This window comes from Botrytis porri, assembly GCF_014898465.1.
Source record: "Botrytis porri strain MUCL 3234 chromosome Unknown BPOR_001, whole genome shotgun sequence".
Taxonomy (NCBI): domain Eukaryota; kingdom Fungi; phylum Ascomycota; class Leotiomycetes; order Helotiales; family Sclerotiniaceae; genus Botrytis; species Botrytis porri.
Genome location: NW_024066075.1, coordinates 2373803 through 2400970, shown reverse-complemented (window position 1 = coordinate 2400970; position 27168 = coordinate 2373803). Strand labels below are relative to the sequence as shown.

The 27168-nt window shown below is 42.5% G+C and overlaps 8 protein-coding genes across 8 annotated transcripts; 6 read left to right on the top strand and 2 right to left on the bottom strand.

The window, feature by feature from the left end:
- Positions 1 to 2303: 2303 nt before the first annotated feature.
- EAF01_000633 (uncharacterized protein) lies at positions 2304 to 2725 on the bottom strand (the record flags this gene model as incomplete). Its single annotated transcript, XM_038908883.1, has 2 exons — positions 2304 to 2438; positions 2672 to 2725. The coding sequence occupies 2 exons, from the start codon at positions 2723 to 2725 to the stop codon at positions 2304 to 2306; spliced, it is 189 nt and encodes a 62-aa protein (XP_038775789.1).
- A 360-nt stretch (positions 2726 to 3085) lies between these two features.
- On the top strand, positions 3086 to 6270 carry EAF01_000632 (uncharacterized protein; the record flags this gene model as incomplete). Its single annotated transcript, XM_038908882.1, has 5 exons — positions 3086 to 3188; positions 3609 to 3813; positions 3941 to 4010; positions 4065 to 6203; positions 6259 to 6270. 5 exons carry the CDS (start codon positions 3086 to 3088, stop codon positions 6268 to 6270), a joined length of 2529 nt encoding a protein of 842 aa, XP_038775788.1.
- Positions 6271 to 7764: 1494 nt separating this feature from the next.
- Positions 7765 to 8624, top strand: EAF01_000631 (uncharacterized protein; the record flags this gene model as incomplete). The annotated part of the gene is made up of 2 exons (XM_038908881.1): positions 7765 to 8202; positions 8355 to 8624. 2 exons carry the CDS (start codon positions 7765 to 7767, stop codon positions 8622 to 8624), a joined length of 708 nt encoding a protein of 235 aa, XP_038775787.1.
- A 2122-nt stretch (positions 8625 to 10746) lies between these two features.
- Positions 10747 to 11088, top strand: EAF01_000630 (uncharacterized protein; the record flags this gene model as incomplete). Its single annotated transcript, XM_038908880.1, has 1 exon — positions 10747 to 11088. The coding sequence occupies one exon, from the start codon at positions 10747 to 10749 to the stop codon at positions 11086 to 11088; it is 342 nt and encodes a 113-aa protein (XP_038775786.1).
- Positions 11089 to 11230: 142 nt separating this feature from the next.
- EAF01_000629 (uncharacterized protein) lies at positions 11231 to 11899 on the bottom strand (the record flags this gene model as incomplete). Its single annotated transcript, XM_038908879.1, has 1 exon — positions 11231 to 11899. One exon carries the CDS (start codon positions 11897 to 11899, stop codon positions 11231 to 11233), a length of 669 nt encoding a protein of 222 aa, XP_038775785.1.
- Positions 11900 to 19319: 7420 nt separating this feature from the next.
- On the top strand, positions 19320 to 21394 carry EAF01_000628 (uncharacterized protein; the record flags this gene model as incomplete). The annotated part of the gene is made up of 5 exons (XM_038908878.1): positions 19320 to 19506; positions 19570 to 19604; positions 19670 to 19682; positions 19744 to 19814; positions 19868 to 21394. 5 exons carry the CDS (start codon positions 19320 to 19322, stop codon positions 21392 to 21394), a joined length of 1833 nt encoding a protein of 610 aa, XP_038775784.1.
- An 884-nt stretch (positions 21395 to 22278) lies between these two features.
- EAF01_000627 (uncharacterized protein) lies at positions 22279 to 23229 on the top strand (the record flags this gene model as incomplete). The annotated part of the gene is made up of 2 exons (XM_038908877.1): positions 22279 to 22818; positions 22936 to 23229. The coding sequence occupies 2 exons, from the start codon at positions 22279 to 22281 to the stop codon at positions 23227 to 23229; spliced, it is 834 nt and encodes a 277-aa protein (XP_038775783.1).
- A 1087-nt stretch (positions 23230 to 24316) lies between these two features.
- On the top strand, positions 24317 to 26839 carry EAF01_000626 (uncharacterized protein; the record flags this gene model as incomplete). The annotated part of the gene is made up of 4 exons (XM_038908876.1): positions 24317 to 24327; positions 24384 to 24639; positions 24688 to 25395; positions 25499 to 26839. 4 exons carry the CDS (start codon positions 24317 to 24319, stop codon positions 26837 to 26839), a joined length of 2316 nt encoding a protein of 771 aa, XP_038775782.1.
- Positions 26840 to 27168: the final 329 nt, after the last annotated feature.

Genomic DNA, 27168 nt, shown 5'->3' with positions numbered 1-27168 from the left:
GTAATTCCTTGTTTGGCCATAATAACACTTTGAAGCGACTAACATCATTGAAGAATAAACCCGAGCTTTTCAAGGGCTGGCTAGAGTGGAAATTTGAGATTTGGCGTAGAGGATATAGCTACGGGATACGTGGAATCATAACGAATATTGCATTAGCACTTCTAGTAACTCATTGCATCTCGACGCTGGGGTTCATGGTTACATGTGTTTTGCTAGGTGGAGAACAGTTGCTTGGAATTCGATAGGAGAGTTTATTGCTTAGACATTGAAATCACGCAGTACAGAAAAGTTTCGAGGTACAGATGCGGGGGTTGATTTATCAACAACATGGGCGCAAAATATGAGGACAAGGGAGATTGGTACTGAAGAGCTCGAAATACGGTTTGGAGAAGATGGATGTGAGGAAGAGAAGGGAGAGTGGTTGGGTGTAGTGAAGGTGGGGGAAGGGTCCGGAAGAGGGGCTGTGAAACCGCATCATTTGAAGAAGAGTAAATAATTTACACAATTTTGAATGGAAATACTGTCAATAATGATGAGAAAGGAATAATTACAACATGTTCTAAGTCTAGCGATTATGCACTGCCCATATCAAGCTTCATGACAAGTGCGTTGAAATCATGCAGAGATAGAGAAATTTGCGCCAACCATGACGAAATGATGAAATGTCAGGAGGCCTTTTTCTAAAGGCTTGTTGTAAATGTTTCATGTGGGCATGAGGGTTCGGTAGCTTGTGGTGGTGATTGGTCGGAAGATAATGTTGGACATGTGCCTTCTCATTGTCAATGAGTAAGCTGTTGTCACTACCTGAAGAGACTGTATGAATTGTCCGTACAAAGCGAGGATAACTCCACCTCAAGTTCAAGTTCAGGGACCACATATTGAGCAATATGTGTATTGTTAATCATAGCTAGATTCATGCCGTGGTGACTGGGTTCCAGCGAAATTGTCCATAGCTATGACTACCGGGCATACGAAACTTGTTCCGAACATCGTGCGGGTGATTCTAAGAAGCAAAATCCTTTGCATCGAGATAGAATGAGTGAGATTGGTATACATGTAAAACGAAGGGCAGACAAACCTCATGCGTCTAGCCCATTGTGTTTCACAATGTTATTTATGTCCTCTGAACTGGCTGCTTGAGGTACGTACGGAAATTCAGGAGTGACTAGCTCGCCGTTTCCTTGAAAGTTATCGTAAGGGGCTGATCTTTTGTTGATCAAGAAAAGCTTTCCCCGGATTCTAGAAGCAGCCCAAAATCATGCATAAAAGTCAAAGCATAGTGTATATCCCATAGAGTATGATTTGGATGAACATTTGTGAAATCTGTTCAGGTACGGAAATCGCTCTCTTTACGTCTTCATCCTCATTCTTTGTTAGGCTTGTGTCGAATCGAACATTGAATCTCCACCCCCTTTTCTTCTAAATTTTGCCAGCAAGGAATCTGGTTCTCAACGTCGGTACGCAATACGCACCCGTTCAAGCCGAAATCACGAGTTCATATATCATCTAATCCCTGCAATGTTCTCGAATATTTGACAGCTCCACTTGGGCCGGGCCCAAACCAAGGACTGAGTTGCATTGATATACTTCGACCAAGGTTTATCTTTGATTGATTTAGCTTCAATCTCAATGGCATGCTGTGGATTTTCATGCAGCAACCGGTTCTTGAAATCGGCGAGAGGGGTGATTGAGGGTCAGCCCTAGGATTCCCCAGCCTCAATGGTGAGCTGTTCATCCTAGATGTAAGGCTCTGCTTCGCTCGACTCGCTATGCAGAAGGAAAAAGCCTGATGCTCAGCCTTAAGCATCTCTTACACCGTTGAGCATGAATGCATTGCAGGTTCGCATCGAGATGCTCGATTGTTTCCTGTCGGGTCAAATTTCCGGAAGAACATGGGTAAATCCCCAAAGAGTGGAATATTGGACATATCTTGCCTGTGTCGATCAAAGCTTAGCACATTGTTCCATCAGCATTTTTTGTTACCTAAACAATGAGATAATTGGAAGGGGGTATTTTCTTTTCCCCTCTCGTTGATGAAAGCTGAGAAGGAAGAGAAGGTAGACCCGAAGCCCCGATTACGATGCATCTGCGGGATGGCGTACGTTGGAATTGTCTTGCTGTTAAAAAGGTAAACGAGCTCAGCTGCCCACTGCCCAGTACCTTCCTGTCGCTCAAACCTATCGCTCAAATATTGTAAGTTGCAAAAAGATGAAGATTGTTAATTTACATCTCCTATAAATAATAATTGTCTCAGGAGATTTGACCAGTAAGGAAAGAGCCGCGTGTATTGATTGTATATATGCTTAAAGGCAAATTGAGAAGGAGATGAAAGTTCTTGGTAATCTTGGGATGAGATCCACATGTTGCCACGATTTGTCCACCCAAACGCTCAGCCATTTCATCTCATTTACGCCTGTGTTGGTGAAATTCCCTTGGACCTTGGTTGATGTTGTTTTGGGTGTCTCGGGGGGAGGGGGAAGGGGAAGGGGAAGGGGAAGGGGAAGGGGAAGGGGGGGGGAGAGAGAGAGGGGGGTCTTTCAGTGAATCAGTGAATCAGTAAATCAGTGAATCATTTTGTCAGGGAAAAAAAGAAAAAAAGTAGAACAGGGGAATGAATGAATAAGTTCAAAAAAAGTATACCGTACGGATAACTGATGCTCTACATATTAACCACTTTCGCTTTGCTCGCGAGTCGCGATTTGGTAAACATACTCCTTTCTTTCATTCTTTCACTCTTTTTACTTATTATTGCTGTGTAATAATATTCCTGATAATCCAACCTTGAATTCTGAATTCAAACAAACACTCGAGGTCTTTCTCTCAATAAATCGTATTGTTGTCGAAAGCAGGAGGGGAAAAGAATCATCCCTCAAAAGTAAAGGCTTCTTAAAAACATTCTGCGAGCACCATACATATATTCTCACCCAGCATTTATACACCAAGAATATTTTGAAACTCTATCACGCAGAAACTCTCCTTCAAGATCCCCAATATATCAAAGTTTCTGCATCATTCCGAGGAAAATCGTCCCGCCACAAGCCTGCAGGAAATCAATCCCTCGGAACCCTATCATCTCAAGACCACCATGTCATACTACAACAGCGCTTACGATGATTACAACGAAGAGAACCATGGGGAATACCAACCTGCTCGAGCAGGCTGGAAACAAACTTCACCAACCGGACAAGGTATGTGGTAGAGTTTTTATTGTAATCTATTCAAACCCCAATGCCAATATCAATATCGGATAAAGAGTACGAAAGGGGACATGGCCGCTCAAATCAAACGTCATCAAATTCGGGAGGTGTTATAAGAAGAAAAGTATAATCAATTGTTACCAGATTTGCCCTTGTTTAGCTCATCCGGGAGGGGGGCGCATGGCACAGTCGCAAGCTTGCTTTCCCGCTGATGTCCGGCTGTGACACTACGTACATAGGTAGTAATCCTACATACCAGCCCAGCTAGCATTTGCAGCTTTCTTATTTCTCTCTCTTTGCGCTTCACTCACAACATTCACAATATCTGCCACGACTTGCCGGTTGCAAATCTTTGCACCATCGAAAAAAATATATCTTGGAACCTAGCTAACAATCGTATTTCGTTTTTAGCAGCATATCAGCCTCCTCCTCGCGGTGCCAGTCTGAATAATCCTACAACTCCAATTTCCGATAACAATATGAACGGTTATGACGGTTATGACGGTTATGGTGGGGGCTATCAACAGAACCCCAATCTGGGGGCGACCTTCTATCCAGGAGGAGGGGACGACTTTTATATGCCTCCTACTAATGTAGTGTCTCCAATGCCACAAAGGTACGGTTTAATCTTTCATTGTTCGATTGAAGAAAGGAGAATGGCTCATGGCTATGGTGTGCCATTCTGCCACTTTCATCCCCAAAAACATCAATGTGGGATGAGCGCCCATTAATGAGAAGTATAGAATCATGCCAGAGGTGCCACATAACATGCAAGATAATCTTGCCAATCTGGAACTAAATTCAGATGGACGAGTAAGCTCACATTCAAGTGTTTCTAGTCAATCAATGTATAATGACAATTCACAGCACACCAGCGAATCGCCGAGGTCGAGTTACAGCAATCGAAACAGCGGACCGGGCTACACAGCGAACTACGAACATACAAATGCAGCTATATATCAAAATTTGAAGGGGCCCTATGGCGCGCCACGAGTTCAGCCTGATTCCCCTAGGTTCTCACCATTTCCAAAACCTCGAAATGCAGGTCAGAATGTACCTTTATCGGATGAGGATAAAGAGGAAGTTTTGGAGAGAGCGAGACCCATGGTTTTGAAGTCCAGCGACCCAGAAATGCAGTTGGCATGGGCTCAGGACGCACTTTCTTGGGTAGAGGTAGCCAGTTCTACTTATGAGCGAAAGAATGACGACTCGCGAGCCCCAACGCCCAAAATTGAACATCAATTACGAGTTGATGCTATAAGCATCGTCAACTTTCTCGCAGAACAGCAACATCCAAAGGCAGAATTTATGAAGGCGATGTGGCTAGAGTTTGGTAAATTTGGGTATCGAATGGATAAAAAGGAATCGTTCCAAGGTTACCAGCGAGCTGCACAAAAAGGATACGCTCGAGCAGAATACCGAATCGGAATGCAGTTCGAGAATACCATGAACCCTACAAAGGCCGTTGAACACTATCAAAGAGGTGTATACTTGAAGGATTCTGCGGCAAATTACAGGCTTGGAATGGCTACCTTGCTCGGACAATGTGGCATGCAACAAGATTATGCAAGAGGTATAGATCTGATACAATTTGCAGCCGACACGGCGGACGAGAATGCCCCTCAAGGTGCCTACGTTTACGGAATGTTACTCGCTAGAGAGTTGCCAAACATTACCATGCCTGATGAATATTTACCATATGATTTGAACGAGGCCAAAATGTTCGTAGAGAAGGCCGCTTATCTCGGATTTGCCAAAGCACAACTCAAGATGGCTCAAGCTTACGAACTTTGTCTATTTGGCTGCGAATTCGACCCCGCACTTTCTTTACATTATAACGCCCTCGCTGCCCGACAAGGAGAGCCCGAAGCCGATATGGCCATCAGTAAATGGTTCCTTTGTGGTTATGAGGGTATTTTTGAGAAGAATGAAGAATTGGCTTATACATATGCGCAACGTGCGGCTGAGACAGAAATGGCCACAGCTGAATTCGCCATGGGGTATTTCTATGAGATTGGAATGTATGTCAAGAAAAACCTTGAAATAGCTTCACAATGGTATGATAAGGCTGCCAAGCACGGTAACCAAGATGCACTGGGAAGAATCGATAGCATCAGAGCAAATCACACACTTTCCAAGGGTGACCATGGAGCGGCGATTCAACGTATCAAGTCAACGCACGGTTCCCGAAGAGGGGCCCGGCCGGAGAGATTTACGCAAGCTAATGCTCCACCAATGCCAACTATGGCAGAAGATTACTCCTCACCAACTCCTCCTGCGCATAGTCAAAAGCCTAAGGTGAAAAAGGGTGCACCTGCGGGTATTCGTCCAATCTCCATTGCACCATATCCAGAAGATGATATCAGTCCTGGGTATCGCGGTAATGGTAACCCTCCTAGATCTCCGAGATATCCTCCACAAGATGGACTGCGACCATCAACCTCAAGCTCAAATCCAGCATCAGATCGACCATCTTCTGCTTTTGGTATTCGCTCTCAGCAACAGCCACCTCATTTGGGAATTACTCATCAAAACACAGAGCCTATACGATCATCATCTCCTATGGGTCAAATGCCTTCACAAGGTCGCAATCCATCACCCAACCGCGCTCCAAACATTCCTCCAATGAGCTTCGAATCTGGTTACCAGACTCCACAGCAAAGACCTCCAACTTCTGGATCAAGGCCCGGAACTGCACAATCTGTCCAGTCGTTTCAGTCTGCACAATCTGCATATGGTTCCAGACCAGGACCTGGCCAGAACGTCTTACCACCACGAGGCGCTTCCATGACTCCAGTTTCGGCTGCCTCCTCTACAGCAAGCAGAAAACCAATTGGCAACCCAATGTCCCCGCAAGACTCGAGACAATCTTCTGTCTCGTCAGCTCCTACTACTCCCGCTCCTACTCCGGTTGCAGCTCCACCAAAATCATCTGCTCCTGCTAAGAAGGGACCTGCCACTTTTGAAGAAATGGGTATTCCACAAACCAAGAGTGAAGGAGACTGTGTAAGTTTGAGATTCATTATAGCTTTGCTTGGCATGGTAACTAACAATTTTACAGGTCGTTATGTAACTACGCTTTATAGTTCTAAGGGATTGAAATTTGGGAGGGATTTACATAGCATGATCATTTGCCGACCAGCATTGTCAGTCAGCATTGTGATTTTTTTATTCGAGCATAAGTTTTTGCGCATATATATTTTTGGCGCATGCATAGCATATACTTAAGTAATATGCATTTCATTCGGTTTGGAGATATTTTGGACCTTGCAATGTGTAATAGACTGAGGATTCCATAGTAAGTAAAGATAGAAGATTTTTGATGGGTGATATCTTAGGTAGCTGGGGAAGGGGATTAAAATAGGATTTGAACTAGGAAGAGTGGCATTTCTTAGTAGAAATAATATGATACCCTTTACATAATATCCTTGGTATTCTATCTCTCTTGCTTTCTCTCTATCTCCTTCCCTGTTCCTCGGAAAGAGAATGTTTTCTATCTTTTCTTGGTGACTTAAGTGAAGTGGAGTGAAGTGAAGTGTGAAAATGATGGATGAATGGATTAGGGTTAGCGTGGTTTGGAAAGGATGGAACTGGAGTTGATGTGAGTGGAGTTGACTTTTCCTTGCGCATTTGTTTTACTTGACTTCTACAATTTACGAAAAGGACCGAGTTTCTATATATTTTGAACTTTCAAGTTTGAATGAGAATACTTTGAATTTAGTTATCTTTCTCTTGTGGTCTTATAAGTTACGAATTGATACTTTTCTTCATATTATACGCATACCTACTCAATATCTCATACATCTTTCTCTTCCTTCTTTTTCGGAAGAGGGTTAGAGCGGGTAGCAGAGAGAGAGAGAGAGAGAGGAACGATCAAATGCGCATCTCTATTCTCTTCTTCCATTATTTTTGGGTTCTCACGATTGATACCCTGAAATTTGTTTTTATTCTTGTGACGATCGCTTCTCTTATCTTGAGATTGTTTGGTTGAGGTGGTGTGGTGAGTTTGAAGATTTGAACCGTGTTACACGTCTTTGATATAGAGAGAGGGAGAGGGAGAGAAGAGTGGGAGAGAGTCAATGCGTATTTTCATTTGATTTGTGGGATTCGACTGTTGATACGTTTTTATCCTCATTGTGGTTACATTTGTGGTTTTGAGGTTGTGGGCTTGAGATCTGAGAGATTTGTAGAGGTCTTCGAAGCAAGCTGAGAATTCATGTCGCCTCATACATTCAGAGAAATTTTCATCCATTTGATGATTATTTTCCATATTGTTATATTGGTTTTTGTGGTTGTTATCTTGCGTGCGATTCTAGTGCAGTTGCGTCAGTCGGCTTGTCGGTGTAAGAGGAATTGAAGTGGGAGTTGTCTGTCACTTCTATCTTCTCACTTCAAGACTTTGAAGTTGCAGCCAGGTGGATTTACAAGTTCTTCATATCTCTCATTCATAATCATTACGAACACAGATACTCGACAATCCTCTTCACGACTCGGCCATATCAGATATCATTCACCTTGATAACCAAGATTTTCAATTCTCAAATAATACACTAAAACAATCATCACCATGCCACCCAAACGCAAGAAGTCTCTCGTTGAGTCCCCAACCGAATCTCCCACCCCAGATGAGAACTTCGACGCCGTATCCGTTGCATCCATTCCTTCTACCGCATCCGCTACACCCGTCAAACCTAAAACTAAGAAACCTAAAATTGAGAAAGGAGAAAAGGTCGAGAAAGTTAAAGCTCCTCCTAAAGCAAAAGCTTCTATTAAAGAAAAGGCTTCTCTGAAAGATAAAGAGGTGAAAGCAAAGGGTTTGACTAAAGAAGTTAAGGAGACGAAGGAAATCAAAGAGGCGAAAGATACTAAAGTTATTGGTAAAGATGGTAAGGAGAAAGTAAAAGCTGTGACGGGCGATGAGGCACAAGAGGTATTGTTGGAGTATTTGAGTAGGGAGAATAGACCTTTTAGTGCGGGGGATATTAGTGGGAATTTGCATGGGAAGGTATGTGCTTTTCTCCTTTTTCGTTTCGTCTATCTCGTTACAGTACCCCATCCCTTCCCATCTCATCTCATCTTCTCCTTTGTTTTTTCCTGTTTCATACTACATCCACCCCACCATAGAAATCCCAATACTAACACCCAACCCCCCACCAGGTAACCAAAACCCTCACCGACAAACTCCTCAAAGAACTCTGCAACTCCGGTCTCATCAATGGCAAAGGTACGAATGGCGATGGAAAAGGTTCACAATGGGTCTACTGGGCCCTCCAAGATCCCAATTCTTCTCTCTCCCCTGAACAACTCGCAGAAATGGATTCGCAGATTCAAGTTCTGCAGGATCGATTACCAGAATTGAAAATGGATGCGAGGAAATTGAATATACAACTTGCGGGGATGAAAAAGGAAATGGGGTTCGGGAATTGAAGGATGGGATTGAGAGGTTGGAGAAGGAGAAGAGAGAGAAGGAAGAGAGGTTGAGGGGGTTGAGGGAGGGGAAGGAGGTTGTGAGAAAGGAGGAGGTGGAGAGGGTGGAGAGGGAATTTGCGTATTGGGGAAGATGAGGGGGGTTAGGAAGAGAGGGTTTGAGGGGGTGGAAGAGATGCTGTTGGAGGGAATGTCTAGGGAGGATATTTGGGAGAAGGCGGGGATTGAGGGGGAGGGGGAGGGAGGGTTGTAATTTGATGGTGGATGAGATGTTCAAGAGATGAAGGGGGATATTGCTTGTTGGTTTGCTTGAAGATAGATTTTGAGTGGGGAAAGGATAGGAATGAAGACAAGGGGCGCTGTATTCTGAACATTATTGAGGAAACAACGAGTGGTGGGTATCAAATGGCATCTGTGGATCATGAAGTCAGACACTGTCTAATACATAGCTAAATTTGGCATCGCTGCTGTACACATATGAAGCAAAGACAGGAGGTCAATTTTCATATCCATGACATTGACATTGACATGAAGATTACTATTCTATAAACCCTTATTATATTGATAACAAGTGATATATTCTTTCCTCCTTCCAAAGACAAGCGTTTTACATATCAAGACGGTATAAATCATCTAACATCTGGTCATCGATATATATGTATATATTGATCCTTTTCATCTTTTTAGTTCATGATGTGCTTGTTTGATTTTCTTTGAGTATGTTGAGGTGATTCGAACTTATCATACCTACCCAAGGAGCTATAGATGGATACCAAATAGTTTCGATGTGATTAAAGCTGAGTAGGATTATATAGATATCTTGTTGCAACTATATTGCAGGCTCTCTCGGCTTTCGCGTATTACTAGTACGCTGTTGGTTGAGAGTCGTATTTTCAGGATGTGCTATGAGGGTTTGCTTCTTCTGTTCTGTTTCATAGGGATGGATGTTCTTTGGACTTTTTTGATTTTCTTCTGGGGGGACTATAGAGTTGATGAGCGTGTGATGAGAAACTGGGGAGTATGAGGTGGAATAAATCCTAACGATATTGATATTGATTCTGATGATATAAGTTTGTGGATAGTGATATATGTGGGTGAATATACCGACTAAATGTATCGGACTGGGTTGGCTATCTTAGATGGCAAATGATAGATGGTAACTTATTAGAGGCCACGAGGGAAATGTCGATTGTGTAAATTCTGCTTGGATAGTGGAAGATCGGGATGGAGTATAGAGATTCAATTTGAACGTCGTGGAGTTTGTTATCTATAAGAATGAAGATGAGGATAAGAAAATTGAAGTGAGATCATTTGAGGAGATGAAATCGGCAAGTTGAAGAGGAAAGTGATGAGGAAGTGGTGGTGTTATGAGAGTGAGAATTGATTTGGATTTTGGATCGTTGGGATGTTATAGATGAGAAGAAGAATGGGGGGAACTTGGAAGAGGTTGGAAGAGAAGGATCACGGGACTTGAATGGTATGAGTGCGTTAGAAAAGGGTGGGCGAGTAAGTAGGTAGGATGATTAGAGGGGATGGACAAGGAGTGTTGAAGATGATTGTTAGAAAGTAATTCGGGGTTTGGGATGGATTGGATATCTGAGTTGAGGTGAGTGTTTAAAATGTACTCAATGTTTGAGATACTTTCAATATTCAAAATGTATTCATTGTTTGAAACGTATTCAGTGTCCAATATGTATTCAACATCTAAAGGGTATTCAATAATTAAAACTCATCCATTTACCCAAAGAGATTCCACTATCAAAACCCATCCATTTCCCCAACAAGATCCAGCACCCAAAACCCCTTCATTATCGAACCACGACTCAGACAATCAAAACTCCGAGTCTCTCATACCTATACCGAGCCATTAGGAGGGGGTAGGATGTCAGTTGCAAAGGCAAGAAGGATGGATGATATCGTCAAATGGTGATCGTTCATTCCCCATACATTCATCAATCAAGATATCAACACCAGCAAGATCGGAAAGAGTGATAGAGATAAGTCCTCTATTTATTGTTCATTTTTCTTCTCTCCTCTTTCATTTCTCTTCTCTTCTTTTTGAATCATGAATCGCAACCCCTTGATCAAAGCAAATTTTTTCTTGATATTTCTCACTATCAAAATGAGTTACGGAACCTTTTTGGCCACTGTGGCTACCATTTTCTCTGTTTTGGCAGCACTGTTTGTTGCCCCTTTCGCTTTTGACAGAATGGGTTGGCGATTTCCCGGGGCTCCGCCTCTTCCTCTTCCACCGCCGCCACCGCCACCACCACCATCTCCTCGCCGCATTCCATTCGCAAAGGACTCGCCAGAAATGATGGAGCTTGTTCAACTTCGGGCTGACGCTCGAGTCATTCGCCGCCTCCTCGGGGTCATTGGTCTTGGCACCATTGTCCAAGCCCAGGATAGGACAACCGTCCCTCTCTCCGAACTCCTCGATGAGTTCGAGAGACTCTCTCTCTAACTTCTCTTACAACTAATATCACTATCCTTATCATATCCTTACTAATCACAAACATACTTATCACCAGCGTCAAGCTTGCACTTCTCCGCAGTGCTGGTGACTAGTAACCTTCGGGTGAAGCCAAGACAAGCTTTGCAACCATCTAGTTTTTGTTTCTTGAACTAACTTCCTGTCTGCAGTATAGCTCTCTGAATCGCAAGAATACGGTTTTATTGTCCGGTGTCAACAGCGAGTCGACTTTGAAGTCCTCACGGCCCTCGAAAGCACAACATAACACTCCAGCCTTCGGCGGAACCTCCATTTCATCTTGAGATGCCAAATCAGTCTCAACGCTCACTCTGCCCTCAAACAGATCTCTCCATCTTCTTGTTTGCGTTCTTTTAGTCGGCGGAAGATGTCGACTCCACAATTCCCCCTCCAGCTCAGATCCCAAGTCTATCCATCTAGTGAAGAATCTCCCCCATCCAAGACCTTCGCAATACAAAATATCAATCCTGTATTCCGTAGGACATTTCTCACATCTCATTACCCCAGATCCGACGGCATCCAAGAAAGAACAGGGCGACAATCTGATATGCGTACATATATTCTCTGTTGGAGGGAAGGGACTTCGAAATGCAGTGTGTTCTTCACGGCCATCAGAAATAAACACACTTTGCATTCGATGCATCAGGTGTCCTTGAACAATACGACATTCTTCTCTATATTGTCGTACATACTTTCCCCAGTCAACCATCATCACGCTCGGACTGGACATCATCGTCACCAGTTCCGTACACGCGGGATTCTGATGCGCTCTTTTCAAAGCCATCTTGACTGCAGTAGAACCAAATAAATTACTAACTATTCTACTAGATCTCCCCCGATCCTCAGACACACACGCTGGAAAACGTAACCGGTCGTACTGATGGGTTCTATTCCCAGCACTGTAAGTTGTACAGCAATATCTGAGCAAATTCTCCATATTGTGCAGTCGATTGCAGGTAGCACACGCGACGCAGTTTGGTAAATCGAGGGCTATAAGATTTAATAGTGCTAGTGTGTGTTCGGTCGAGGAAGCTATTCTTGAGAAGTATTCGCTTCCGAGTTGTTCTTCTAGTTTGAGACAGGAAAGAGAAAAGATTACTGCGGATTCGAGAGGAAGATAGCCCATGATATGTAAGAGGATCTCTACTGGTATATCTTTTAGGATGGAATCTAATAAGGCATCGGGTCGCGGTGAAAGAGTGGGTTTCTGAGGCTTTCGGAATAGGAAAAAGAGCTTTTGAAAGGTATTCATTGTGATAGATATTAGGTAGTGTGTTACACAATGGAAAGTTTCGAGAATGTGAGGAATGAAATTTTGTTATGTATAAAAGTAGGAGTTAAGGAAAATGAATGGATGAAATATATATATCTGTTCTCTTTCTTTCTATGACGAAGGATCTAGTTTTAGCCTCGAATATAGCTACTCACACGTGATGATTGATCAACTGTCACTAAGTTTCTTCAAAGACTATCTGGTACTTGAAAGGGAGATACTGATTAGAGGCCACGTATACTTTACCTCTCCAAATAAGAATGCCGATAAGAAGAAGGGCTATCACGCCATTGGGCAATGAAGTTTCAAATTTCATAGAGCTCTTCCCATTTTTTTTGGTAGCATGAATAAGCTTGGATAGATAGTTATATGAAGTGATATGCGACTATCATTCCTGAAATTTCGGAATGATGGGATATAGCCCTAACCCTAACTCATTCTACTCGGGTATTACTAACATGAAACCCACAACGGTGCTGGTGTACATTCTACATTCTACATTCTACATTCTACTGCCCGTTCCATGACTTAGGAAAGATTAGAGAATCTGGTGTGTAGTTATTAGTATTCAATGGATCTAGGTAGCTTATGTAGTTTTATACTTCGTGACTTGATAGATATGATTTGATATAGTAGTATAGAGATTTCGAATATAGATGAAGGGTCGGAGAACTTCTTATTATAATTCTTCTCCTTCTTCTCCTTCTTCTCCTCTTTATAATATCTGATCTAGCCTGTGATTCGATTGATGTAAATACCCTACTTGAGTACTTTCGTTTAATGTATACCTGGTATATATACCCATCACAGACATCCCTACATTACAGCAATCCATCACAGACTTCACAAATATCCCTCCATCCCTCACAGTACCCGCAACCCTACCAAGTCATAAGGTTAGATGACCTCCAATGAGTCTAAATTCAATTCCAATTCCAAATCCTCATATCTACCTACCTAGGTACTCAGTATTATATGAGATCATGTATATACTCGAGGATAGAACGTGAGAAGCAAATCCGATGAAAATAAGCAAATGAAATGACTTGAAATAAAAGCAAGGAAATGAAAGAAAGTGATGTGAAATGAAAGTAAATGAAATAAAGGCGGAGATATAGAAACCTACCTACCTAGTGTCTGGCATATACAATAACGTGGTTTATCAGCATGTAGGCTATATCATCATATAGACTACTTCGAAAATGTATTAAAATCGAGGGTTTTTTTGATAATTAGATTTTAAAAACTAATTATTAATTTTAAAAAGAGAAATTATATTAATTAAGAATAAAATAATAAGATTTTCAAAATCTATAATGTATATAGATATTTTTGTTATAACGTAACGTATGGGGAACTCGGACATATGGGGAACTCGGACACTTTTTCAATTATTCTACACGCGATCTTGTTCTACGAGCCACACAATCCTCCAATTCCAATTCCGAATCACTTGAACTATTCTCTAGCTCTTCTTCTTCAATCTCTTCTTCTGATTCTTCAATTGGGCGTTTGCGTGGCCGTCCTCGTGGCTTTTTCTCCTTCGGTTTTTCCTCCGCCTCACGTACCATTTTCAATACTTCCTTAGTACTAAAGACAAATTGACCTTGTAATTTGACTCTTTTGCCTTTAGTTCTTTTCTTTCGAGTCTCAATTACCTCCTGAGCATCAGAGAGCTGTTTCCGAAGTAGGGCTATCTCAGCATTTTGAGATTCTACAAGCCTAGTCATTCTCTTGGCATATCGACGAGTTGGCGATGCAGGAGAACCACTGCTTGCTAGAGCTGTATTAAAGATCTGATTTGCTTGCCTTAGTTCTGTTCCATCTGGAGGAGAACTCCTGAGTATAGACAAGTCTAGGTCTTGATTGGGGGTTCTCATTTGTGGAGTAGAAGGTTGCTGGGAGGAGTTAAATGGTAATGAATCGAGTACTTTTCGTGGGGCAAAAGGTACTAAACCAGCTCCTCTCCAGCCAGCTTTAATATTAGAAGAATTCAATGCTTTTTTTCTAATATTTTGAAAGAGTTCTACCCATTCAGCTCTTTGGATTCGCTTTACACCAGCTCGAGAATATCGATCGACCTCTAAAGCATGATATCGTTTCATTGGCCCATACACCGCAATATCAAGTGGCTGAAGCAAGTGAGAGCAATGAGGAGGTAATATAAGTAAATCAATATCATTATCTATACAGAAAGCAATAAAGCTACCTGTAATATGGCTTGAATGGCCATCCATGATCAAAAGTCGAGGTCGGTCACCTGACACTTTCTTGGATTCTGGTTCGAAAACCCTTTTTAACCATTCTAATCCATGGCTATTTGAGGTCCATCCATTTGTACTAGTAGAGAACTGCCAGCTTTGAGGTGTGTCCTTTGGAATCCATGCAGAATTCGTATTCTGAGCCTTGAAAATGACCATAGGTGATAGAGCATTTCCAGCTGCATTGACACATTCAAATGCAGTTATCCATTCTTGCTTGCCAGCTGTAACTTTCCAATTCGATTTCTGAGTAGAATCGACTATAATGCGCGTACTTTGAGTACTTCCAACTCCAAATCCGGTTTCATCCATATTATACATATCATCTAATTCATACTTTCGCTCAATGAGACGCGTGCGAAACGCGTCAAACCAAGCCTGAATATTCTCCGGAGTTGCTTCTTTAGCCCGATTAGACTCTAATTGACGTGAATAGCATGTTTTAAGTTCTGGATGTCGTTTTTGGAATCTATAGATCCATTCGTGGCCTATAGGTGGAATTTCTGTCGAGGTAGGATTTCGAGATGACGCGACCCGAACGCGTCGAAGACGAATTTCGTCGGCCATTTCCTTCACCAACATAGGTGTAGCAGGGAATCCAGTGATGGTAAGTCGTGAAATCCATCGTACAAGAGTATTTTCTTCTGCGTTTGAAAGAATTTGAGCCATTTCGTGGGTTTGGGAACGTGTTTTCTTCCCAGCCAGCCTATCAGCTAGGGTAGACTTAGGGACTTCAAAATGCTCTGCAGCCTTTCTAATTGATTTAAATTCTTTCAATTGAAGTGAAATTATAGCCTTTTGAAGCTTCTCTTCAATTTGAGCAGATGTAGAAGGTGATTGGGTATGCATAATAAAAGTTATTGCGGTTTCAAGTTGGTGATGGGCTAAAAGTGTCCGAGTTCCCCATATGTCCGAGTTCCCCATACGTTACGTTATTTATAAAAAAATAGATTTTTGAAATGTTTAAAAAAATAGGTTTTATGATTAAAAATTTTCAAGTTTTCTATTTATAAATAAAGAAAGTGTATAATTACATATAGATGAATTTTATATATAAAATGAAATAACTCATATAATAATATAATCTATATACTAATGAACCACGTTAGGATATAATCTTACAATAAATTACGCGGTATTAATATGGAAACTGTAAGGTACATTCGTTCAATGATGTAATCTTACTATACATATGTATAAGTTATGCCTCCATACATATATATATTACATACATACCTAGTAGCCATTGTACAACCTGATCCGAACTTACCTGACCTGATCTGACCCGACCTTACCAAACTATATATACCTACCTACCTAGTAGATGCAGCATCATCCATATCAACCCCAACCCCAATACCAAATAAACCCAATCTCAAATCGGAGAATTACCTCCGCAGAGTTAGCGGGTGTGTGTATGTGTGTGAATGAGTGTGTGATACCATACCATTCACATGAACACGATTCTCCTCTTCTTTTTATCACGTCTACCATCCTTCAGCGTATTATCTATTTATCTATTTAATTATTTTTTGATTCTCGGTTGTGTCGGGTGGGCTAGATTGGCTTGAAGAAGGGATGAAGTGATGGATGAGATGAGACATAGAGGGGTGAATTGTGTGACATGTGATAGGTTATGATATCGGTACTGTAAATACCTAGGTACTGAAGATGGATGGGATGGGTAGATATGTATGTATGTGGCTAGAGCAGCTGATTAAAAAGATACTTACCGGTACAGAGAAAAAGATGGGATGAATGATGAGGTGAGGTGAGCCAGAGGTCGAGATTGAGATTGAAAAAGATGTGGCTGATGATTGATAATTTGAACTCGATGATATATCAATGGTTCTTGGCAGTGTGGTTTAAGGCTGGGAGTTGACTTTGCTTGTTTGAATATATACTCAGATACGTAGATATGGAAAAAGCAAATATACATAACTACCGATATTAAATGATTACTATTTACCTACTTGGGTACTCGGGTACTTCGCTTCGGAGAAATCGGGCTCGTTTAATAGAGTTTAGATCGGATCGGATTCATATCATCTGATACTTGGGTTCCCGCCATTCTCAGTGCTTGGAATGAATGAATGAATGAATGGATGTATTAATGAGGAAGTTACTAGGTATTCGGATACGATGGGATGGTATTTGGATTGTTCTTCAGCTTCTTAATTATGCGGATATGCAGATAGGTAGGTAGGTAGATGGGCGGTTTGTAAGTATGTAAGTATTCTGTACAGGACATACTTCAGATATGCAGACCTACAGACCGGCAGGCAGGAGAAACATCAGTATCCATTCTCTCAAGGGAACAAACATTTGAATCATTGGTCACTCAGCCCAATCCCCATGATGGGAATCTATGGAATGGGATATTCATTGATGGATGATGGATAATGGATGTTCGTATCCGTATGGAATTCTGAAACATCACACCCACTGCGCTATCAGCGGCTAGGAAATTCTGACCTACCGTCTCCAATGATGGTTTACTTGGGTATCCAATTAGGTGGAATAGTGATCGATCTTTCTATTCTTGTTTGGATGTTATTTATGTCTTACTCGATGAAGATAGAATTGGGTATTTTCTGCATAGTTGATCGGCTTGCGACATAATGGTGATGTATGCATTTTGGAAGGGTACTTGCTTGCGAGGCGAGCTTGTAGGTTTGGATGGATGGCAGCTGATAAGAGACTCCCTTATTATTATTATTTTGGAAAGAATGATGGATGCTGGATATTATGGAGAGATGGAATGGGGTATGTATCTAGTATCTATTGAGGTAGTATATACTTACCTGATAATAGTTGATTAAATTTCTTCGTTTTTTGATATTATTATTTTTTAATCTGTAGAAGATTCTATTCCAAATTTTAGATCAGTAGTTGGAGAGGTGGTTGGGTGTATGATGATATTGTTGCTGGAGTTAGAAGTCACGGGTTCGGATTTCATCATACATACATGCCCAGGCCAGGTACCTCCCGGGTAGACTTGATGTGTTGTATTGTAGCAATGTCAACTAGGAATTAAAAAGTGAGACTCATTATTGGTTTCTTGCTAAAGCGCTTTTGGACACCGAATTCCTGTTCCGGACGGTGAGATGGTTGATGAAATGTGCAGATGCTAGGTAGGTAGACGCCGCCACCCGGGACATTTGATTTGAATCGTCATTCCCCCTGTCTAATGATCAAGTTGAATAGAATCTTTATGAGAATCTTGATTGTTATTATATATCATTCCTCTGCTATTCAGAATTTGTACCGAAGTACATATAGTATCTCATGGCCAAATCAATCTCGCTTTAATTCCATCCAGATAGATCAAAACCGTCCAACGCATAAGCTTGAAGAGGAGACCAGGAGAACCCAAGAAAGGCCCAGACCCAGATCCTCGGTTACCAAACTGTACCCCCATCCTCCTCCTCCTCCTCCTCAAAGACACAAAGGCTCCAAGACTCCAAAGTATATTCTTGCGCAATTATCAGGCGGACGGGGGGTCAATGAGTGAATATCTATTGCGCTATATCCATCAATCTTGAACCTTATCCTGATAGTTCATACTTGGAATCTTTCGAAGACTTCGCCAACAAGCGGTCTGACATCTCCTGGACATCTGCTTCGAGTCTCCTTACCTCGCACATGCCACTCCTTAGTCCAGATACATACTGGGGACATACTGGGGATACAGACGGCGTGCCACCATAACCACACTTTTGAGATGACACCAAAACGCACGACCATACCCAAGCAAACTCGAAACTCGAAACTCGAAAGTCTCCTCTTTGTCAGTCGGGTCAATCGAGATTCAAGAACAATTGATTGAAGGTTTCATTACGACACATTGTATTAAGTTTACAATAAGGCTTGTTTTTCCCCAGAAGTTAAAAGTTAGAAGTTATTTGAGCCTCGAGACTTTTAGATGGATTGAATACCAGTACAGCTATTCTATACAGCACAGCCATTTTTGCCTCATACTTGCCTCATACTAGGTACGCTGCACACATCATATTATACATATTCTGTTCATATTACATCTATCCACCTAGGTAGTATCTACCTATCTGTCTACAATCTATCTATCACTCTTGATCATTCACCACCTATGAATTGCAAATAAAATATCTACTATCAACACAAATCAAACCACCTACACTGTCTAAGAGTCTACCTACCTAGTATCGGATTTCTTCAACATCCACACAACACCAAACAAGCAAGACAAGGACTCGAAAGAATTAAAAGTTAATAAGAAATAAGAAATCTATCAAAAACAAGAACTTGCTTACTTATTACTTATTACTAACTTGGTACTTAACTACTTCTACCTTCTTTTTTCCACCATTAAAACTTTCCTTATCCTCTCGCCTCTTTTTTTCTCCACGAGGCTAAGAAAGAGAGAGAAATCCAAAGCTAAAATCAAATCAATCAATCGACTCTTGACTTATTAACCTCCATCCTTCTTTTCATTCTTCTTCACCACACACGACCCTCGATCAATAATCAATAATCCCCCCCCCACCATCCACCACCCACCTCACCTTGTCTTGTACCCCGCCGACCGCATCCAACTTCTTTTAAACAACATAAATTTTCCAATCACATTTATTACATTCCATTTCTCCGATCTCTATTCCCATCCAAAAAACATTTCGGGCATGGATACAATGTTGAGTAACGGAGCGCCACAACCGCTGCAGCCGCAACATATGCGAAATGGAAGCAGCTCCAACACTCAATATCCTCGTCATATGAGCACAGGTAGCTTAAATATTCCAAATGGTCAATCGGGTCCGATCAATGGTGGTTCTGCGAGAGCAGATGGTGTTGCAAGAAGTCCTCCCACTAGACAAAGTAAGAATTGAAAGCTCCCGGGGTGTTGTTGGTGATAAAGTTACTAATGCGGCTTTTGCATAGATACCGGTCATGTTCCGTGTAAATTCTTTAGACAAGTGAGTAAAGTTTAAGCTGCTAAAATCCCAGGTATGATCGAGTTGCTGATGGTTGGAGTTGTTAGGGTACTTGTCAAGGTATGTCATATCTTCTGAAGCATTTCATCACCGGAGCCTTCAACTAATAGGTCATCTATAGCTGGTCAAGCTTGTCCTTTCAGTCACGATCTGGCTAGCACAACTGATAATGTCTGCAAATACTTCTCAAAGGTATGTCATTTCACTTGCAAAGTCAGTCAGTCAGCTTCTAACGTTCTGCGAAGGGTAACTGCAAGTTCGGACCTAAATGCGCAAATATACACGTTCTCCCCGATGGAAGACGAATCAATTATAATAAGAATATGCCACCGATGGCTCCGGGATTGAACATTGGAGGACGAATAAACCCAGATCCATATCATGGACAAGGTTCGGCTTTAACCACTTCCTTTGCTCGAGCTCAAGGTGTACCACCTTCACCATATGGTCAACCTTACTCACCTTTTGAAATGCAAGAGGATGGGTTCGTTCCCATGATTGGCAGACATCAAGGTATTGATATCGGTATTCCTACGATTGAAGCGAGTTATGCGTCGCATCCCGGATCAAATTATGGATCGCCTAGGGATGATATAATGGATCGATTTGGTGGAGGACTTTCGCCAGTTGCAGCAAAGGGATTGAGTGTGTTAGATGCTCCTTTGCCAGCTTCGTTCGATAGTAATGGTGTTTCGTGGATTGCAAGACATGGAAAGATAGCATCCTCAGTTCCTACGACCTTTGGTATCGATTCTCCTCCAGCATCATCAGTCGGTGGAGGAAAGCCATCAGATGCCCTAAGAAACCTGCATAGCTCTGCATTCGGAGATGATACTAGAGATCGATTCCATGGGGTTGCATCATCTCCACCATCCGAAGAATACTTTGGCAAGCGCACTATGCATTCTCAACGATCGACCAAACCAAAGATGATATCAGCAAGTGTTCCCAAGGGACGCGAGGAGCAAGATTGGGGTGAGGCTTTTAACTTTGAAGAAGATTTACTGCCAGAATCTCTTAATGATCTTATGACACCAGCAGAGAAAGCTAGAAGAAATTCTCGGGCTGCTTATGATGAATCCAAGCCATCTCGAGGATTTTACGATGAGATTAGATCCACATCTTACACCCCAAGCAATGATACCCCGACAAAATTCGGCTCTCCATCAAACGGAAGTCCTTCTAGGTGGAATGCTTACTTTCAATCAAAACCCAAGGAAGAAGAGATTTCCCGAGCATCAGTATTTGGACATGTTGGCTCACCTCTTCGTAATTCCCTTCTTCATGAAGGAGCTAGTCCTGGCTCTAGAGCAATGGCTCGACCTAATACATCTGGTGATGCGTCTTCGTTTATTGCGTCTCCTCCTCGTCATACTCCTCTATCTATGATTTCACAGCAACTTCAACGAACTCGTCTTTCCGGAACTGAACCTATTGGTAGCGGATCCAGCCTTCTTTCATCATCATCAGCTCGTACTACAACTACTCCCACAAGTTCAAGTCGATCGCCTTTTGCAGCTGATAGACAAACTAGCTCAAGTAGTATTGGTGGCAGTGGCAGATTTACAACACCGATTGATGAGGAACAGGGTGATTTTGTCTTTAACATGGAAGGCATGGATGATGATGAAAGAAGTCAGAAGAAAAGCAGTCCTTGGAACATCTCAGGAAGTGACAAGAGCCCAAGCCTAGCCGCTATTGGTGGTGGTCGACCCATTCCAACCAATAAGACTCACGGCAGTGGTATCGATGGAATGTTTGGTGGACAATGATTTTGATCGTCAATTTTTGGGTTAAGTTCGCAGTGTCGCTTAACTAACTATTGGATGTTTCGGACTTCATCATACACAAATCGAATTGCGATCTTCACTTCTCTTGTACCCTTGGTTATTCGGTTCACATCTACACAACAGCGCTCAACATTCGACTCACTTGCACACATATCTCCGAACATATTACGATTGTATCATAAAGAGTTTGACCTTGGGGTTTCTTATAATACAACTGGAGTTGATCACAAAGTTCATTCGCTCTCTCTGCGATTTTGCATAATAGGGTAACGACGGAAATTTGGGAAATATGGGAGTTTGTTATGTTTTTCTTCATTTGGGAAGCGGGGAGTTCTTTTATGAGGTAATATGATCATAGCAAAAGGCAAAAGATCACTGCAAATACTGCATACATACTAGAATGGGTTTGAATGATAGGAAGAGAGAATGACAATGAGAGTTTGTAGATTATGATATGAGTATTCTGACTGTGAGTGAATGTGAGTGGTTGTGAGTGAGTGATTGCTTGATTCTGATTGGCTTGTATTCACGAGTAAACAAGATAAATTAGATATGCAACAGAAGAGAAGAGATGTCCAGGTGGATATAATATCTATCCAATAATTGTATGAGCCGAAGTTATACATAACCCAAAATGGAAACCAATCAGGTGGTCATTTCAGAATGAGCTTTGACCAGCCTCAGGTTATAAAACATGACTAAGCGTCTTAAGGTTGCTTCCATCAACGCGGCTCCATAGCTACCTTGCCATCTCCAAAAGCTTCGAATTACAATTATACCAACTTCTTCGCCCTATCACTCAAACAACCCATTTTCTCTCCAAATCATTCGAAGCAATAAATAAACCTACCACTTGAACAATCAAGATGTCAGAACGCGACCTTCAAACCATTATTCAAAAACTCAAATCCCCATCAACATCCTACCAAGAGAGCTCATCACTCCTCTCCAAAGCCAAACTCACACTTCTCAAATTAAATGCCTTGACTCCACAAGCATCAACCTCACCTTCCATATTATCTCTCGCTCGCGAAGTCTTTGAAACCGGTGCCCTAGTTTCCATTCGGGCAAAGGATCCCGCTGGTTTCACACGTTACGTTCATCAATTAACTCCATACTACGAGCTTCCAGACGACAAATTTAGCGCCAAGAGCTCGGGAGAGAAGAATAAGATTACGGGATTATATCTTTTGTTGTTGTTGACACAGGGAGATTATGCGGGCTTTCACACGGAATTGGAGGGCTTGGAATTGAGGGAGGACGGTGGAAAGAGGGTCGAGGAAGATAAATATTTGGGATATCCTATTAAGTTGGAGAGATGGTTGATGGAGGGTAGTTATGATTTGGTTTGGAAGGCAATGGAGGGTGGTAAGGTGCCGAGTGAAGAGTATGGAGTTTTCAGCGAGGTGAGTTGGTTTTGTTGCTACGTTGTGTCTTGTTATCGTCCAACCAGCCGCGAGGTTGGAGGGGAGGGCTGTTACTGCGGATTTCGAGAACTTGACTAACTAACGCTGTACGAATAGATCTTGATTAACCAAATTCGATCTGAAATTGCTTCGTCTTCCGAAACAGCATATCCATCCCTACCTATTTCATCCACAAAGAATCTCCTCTTCTTACCATCAGAGGGAGCAGTAGTACAATTTGCGCAACACAGAGGATGGTTGATTGAAGATGGACGGATATACTTCCCTAATCAAAAGTTGAAGAATGGTGTGAATGTGGAAGCTGGAGAGGTTGCCGAGGAGAAGGAGGTTAGTATGACAGCTATTGAGAATACCCTTGGTTATGCTAGAGAGTTGGAGACTATTGTATAAGCTGGATATTGTGTCTGGCTGTGCATGATATTTGAATGATGGGAGGAATGGTGGAATGGAAGGGTAGAAAATGATATGCATAGATGAGGGAGCATAAGAAATCATGAGTGTAACTTTAGATAGCGGGCATGGCATAATATCCATATGACATTTCGACGACTTAATTTCATGCATGCATATTCTACTCTTAGGTCTGATCATATCAAAAATTATTAAAAAGTGGCTTTTGGTAGATCTAACAAGTGATTTAACAGCCGTATTTCAGTTCCAGAGCCTTCTTTATGCAAACGAGATAATAAATTCTTGTCTTTCGACTACTTCTATAAACACATACTATTCTTGATTTTACCGGACATATCAGTCGTTTTCCCAACAACATTTATATGGAAATGGATACTTGCTTAATTACTACGGAGACATATCCACTTGTCATTTGATGGCACTTTGCGCCAAAAGACGTGACTTCGCGAATCGAAATTTGGACAAAGCGCGTCTCCTTTAAAAATACCGGGGTAAACATCAAGATCTTCGTGCCACGAAACACGAGTTACGAGCTAAAAGATTGATTGAGAGGAGACTGGGTATCTAGAGATTTACAATTCTGTTGCACATTGGCTTTGAGGTCTAGCTTGAGGTTCCACCAGATTGATCACTGGACTCTTGATCGATTCCTTAAATCATCTTGAATTTCACAACAGATAAACAATGGATCTCTCCGCCACCACCTCAGAGATGGATACGGAGATTGAAATCCATAATCAGAAAAGAGATTTCCATCATCCGTACACACCGTATCTGATCCAGGAAACTTTTATGCAAACGGTGTGGGATGTTTTGGAAGAGGGGAAGATTGGGATTTTGGAGAGTCCGACGGGGACGGGAAAGAGTTTGAGTTTGATTTGTGGGGGGGTTGACGTGGTTGAGGGGGTGGAAGGGGAGGGTTTTTGAGGGGCTGGTTGAGGGGGGTAGGAGTGGGAATGGGTATGGGTATGGAGGGGAGAGTCTCGCAAGCTCGTCGGAACCGGAGTGGGTGATTGAGGCGGCGAGGGAGAGGAGGAAAAGGGAGTTGGTTTCGAGGAGGGAGGAGATGGAGAAGAGGTTGGACAGGATTAGGGAGAAAGAGAGGAAAGAGAGAGATAAGATGGCGGGAAAAGGGGATGGAAGGAGTGGGAAGAGGAGGAAGATTGGGGGAGATGGGACGGGGATGTTAAGGGAGAGAGTGCTGGTGGAAATGAAGATGAATTTTTATTGGAGGATTGGGATAGTGATGGGGAGAATGGTGGTAATGGCAAGAAAGGAACTGGAGATGAGACTATTTTCTCAAAAGAAACGTTGGAGTTGAAGAAGAGTGTTGGGTTGTGGAGTAAAGGAGTAGAAGATGAAGATGAGGAACTGGATGATGAGATGAAGGTTTCTATAAACTTTGGTTATTTTTGGGTAATTACTAACGTCTAATAGATATTTTACTGTTCAAGAACTCATTCTCAACTGACTCAATTTATCAACGAACTCCGACGAGTAGAATTTCCACCGTCCATACCTCCCTCAGAAGAAAAGAAAGAACCCCTCCACGAACACCTCAAACATCTAACCCTTGGTTCCCGCAAAAACCTCTGCATAAACCCCAAAGTAAACAAACTCAACTCCGTAACCGTCATCAACGAACGTTGCGCCGAACTCCAACAATCTTCAACCCCCAAAGAACAAAAATGTCCTCATCTACCCAATAAAGATAACAAACCCCTCGTCAACACTTTTCGCGATCATACACTTGCTACGATCCGCGATATCGAAGATATGGGTTCTCTCGGAAAAGAAATTTCAATCTGTCCATACTATGCTTCGAGAGCTGCCATCAGACCCGCGGAAATAGTCACATTGCCTTACCCGTTACTTTTGCAGAAGAGCGCGAGAGAAGCGCTGGGGATTAGTTTGAAAGGACATGTGGTTATTATTGACGAGGCGCATAATTTGATGGATGCGATTGCGGGGATTTATGGGACGGAAATGGAGTTGAGGGAGTTGAGGTTGGCGAAGGAAATGTTGGGGAATTATTTTCGGAAGTTTGCGAAGAGATTGGGAGGGAAGAATAGGATTTATGTGGCGCAGACGATTAGGGTGGTGGATAGTTTGGTGGGTTATTTGGTGAGGATGTTGGAGGGGTCGGTAGGTTTTTCTTCTTCTCCTATCTTGGAGTTTGGGGTTGAGGGATGTGAAAGAAGAGAATGAGATGAATGGAAAAGTATGAGAGAGCTAACAAATGAAACAGGCAATAGATGGAGTAGTCTCTCAAAAAGATCTCCTATCCGGAAAAGGAGCCGATCAAATCGATCTCTTCAAATTAATCCGCTACCTCCAAGAAAGTAAACTAGCACGCAAAGTCGAATCTTACACCGACCACATCCGAACATCCCAACCACAACCCTCCACCTCCTCATCCAAACCCAAGGATCCCCCTAAATCAACGCCCATTCTCCAAACTCTCACATCCCTCCTTCTCGCTCTCACCCACCCCACATCAGAAGGCCAACTCTTCTTCCTCAAACATGAAACCGACATTACTCTCAAATTCCAACTTCTCAACCCGGCCATCCACTTCGACTCCATCGTTTCTTCCGCCCGCGCCGTCATCCTCGCAGGTGGAACCATGTCCCCCTTCTCAGATTACACATCTATCCTCTTTCCTTCCATCCCCCCCCATAAAATCACAACTCTCTCATGTGGCCACGTCATCCCATCGAGTAACCTCTTCGCCAGTGTAGTCTCCAAAGGCCCAACTGGATATCCCTTCAAATGGACGTATGAAAATCGCGCGAATGCGGAGATGATGGATGAGCTAGGGAGAGTCCTGGTAAATGTTTGTACGGTTGTCCCTGGGGGCGTGGTGGTTTTTTTCCCTAGTTATAGGGTCCTGGATACGATTCTTGCAAGATTTGCAGTGATCAATCAAAATAGTAATAATAATAATAATAATGGGAGTAAACCCAAATCCCTCCTCCAAAGACTCGAAGAAAAGAAAACGGTAGTACGAGAAGCAAAAGAAGAAAGTGTGGAAGAGATACTGAGAAGATATGGAAAGGCGATAGAAGAGGGAAAGGGCGGGTTATTGTTTAGTGTTGTGGGGGGAAAATTGAGCGAGGGAATTAATTTCTCGGATGAATTGGGGAGAGCGGTGGTGATTGTGGGATTGCCGTTTCCGAATGCGAGGACGGCGGAGTGGAGGAGACGGTTGAGGTTTGTGGAGGAGAGTGCGGTTGGGAGGTTGGTGGAGGAGTATTGTTCTTCTTTGAAGGGGGTGGGGGATGGAGATGAGGAAATACCAAGAGAGGTCAAAGAAGAGATGCAGAAGAAAGCAAAAGAAGAAGCGAAGGAATTTTTTGAGAATGTATGCATGCGAGCGGTAAATCAGAGTGTGGGGAGGGCGATTAGACATAAAGGGGATTGGGCGGGGATTTTGATGGTGGATGAGAGGTTTAGGGGGGAGAGAGTTAGGGGAAAGTTGGCGGGCTGGATTAGAGAGGGGGTTAGGGGGGTGGGGGAGGAGGAGCAGGCATTTGGGAGGGTGATGGGGGGATTGGGAGGGTTTGTGAGAGGGGGGAGAGGTGGGTAGGTGGGAGATGGTGGCAGGAAAGGGGAGGTGAGAGAGGTAAGGCGAAGAGTCGATCAGATTTTTATTGAAAAGGAGATAGATAATCATGAATACGCGATTGTGTAAATGCTCAAAATTATCTCTCACATATACTCGCACACATATAGTGGTATACATACTGTTGAAAATCGTCGATACAGTAGCTGACCGCTTGAAGCACATCATAGCTCATATAGAGCTCTTCTCCTCCGTAGAATCTCAATCAAGATTGACAACTGATTCGATGCACCTATTTCTCTAGTGATTGAATAGTTCAACACGTACAGCAATTCATTCTTTACGAGATACTT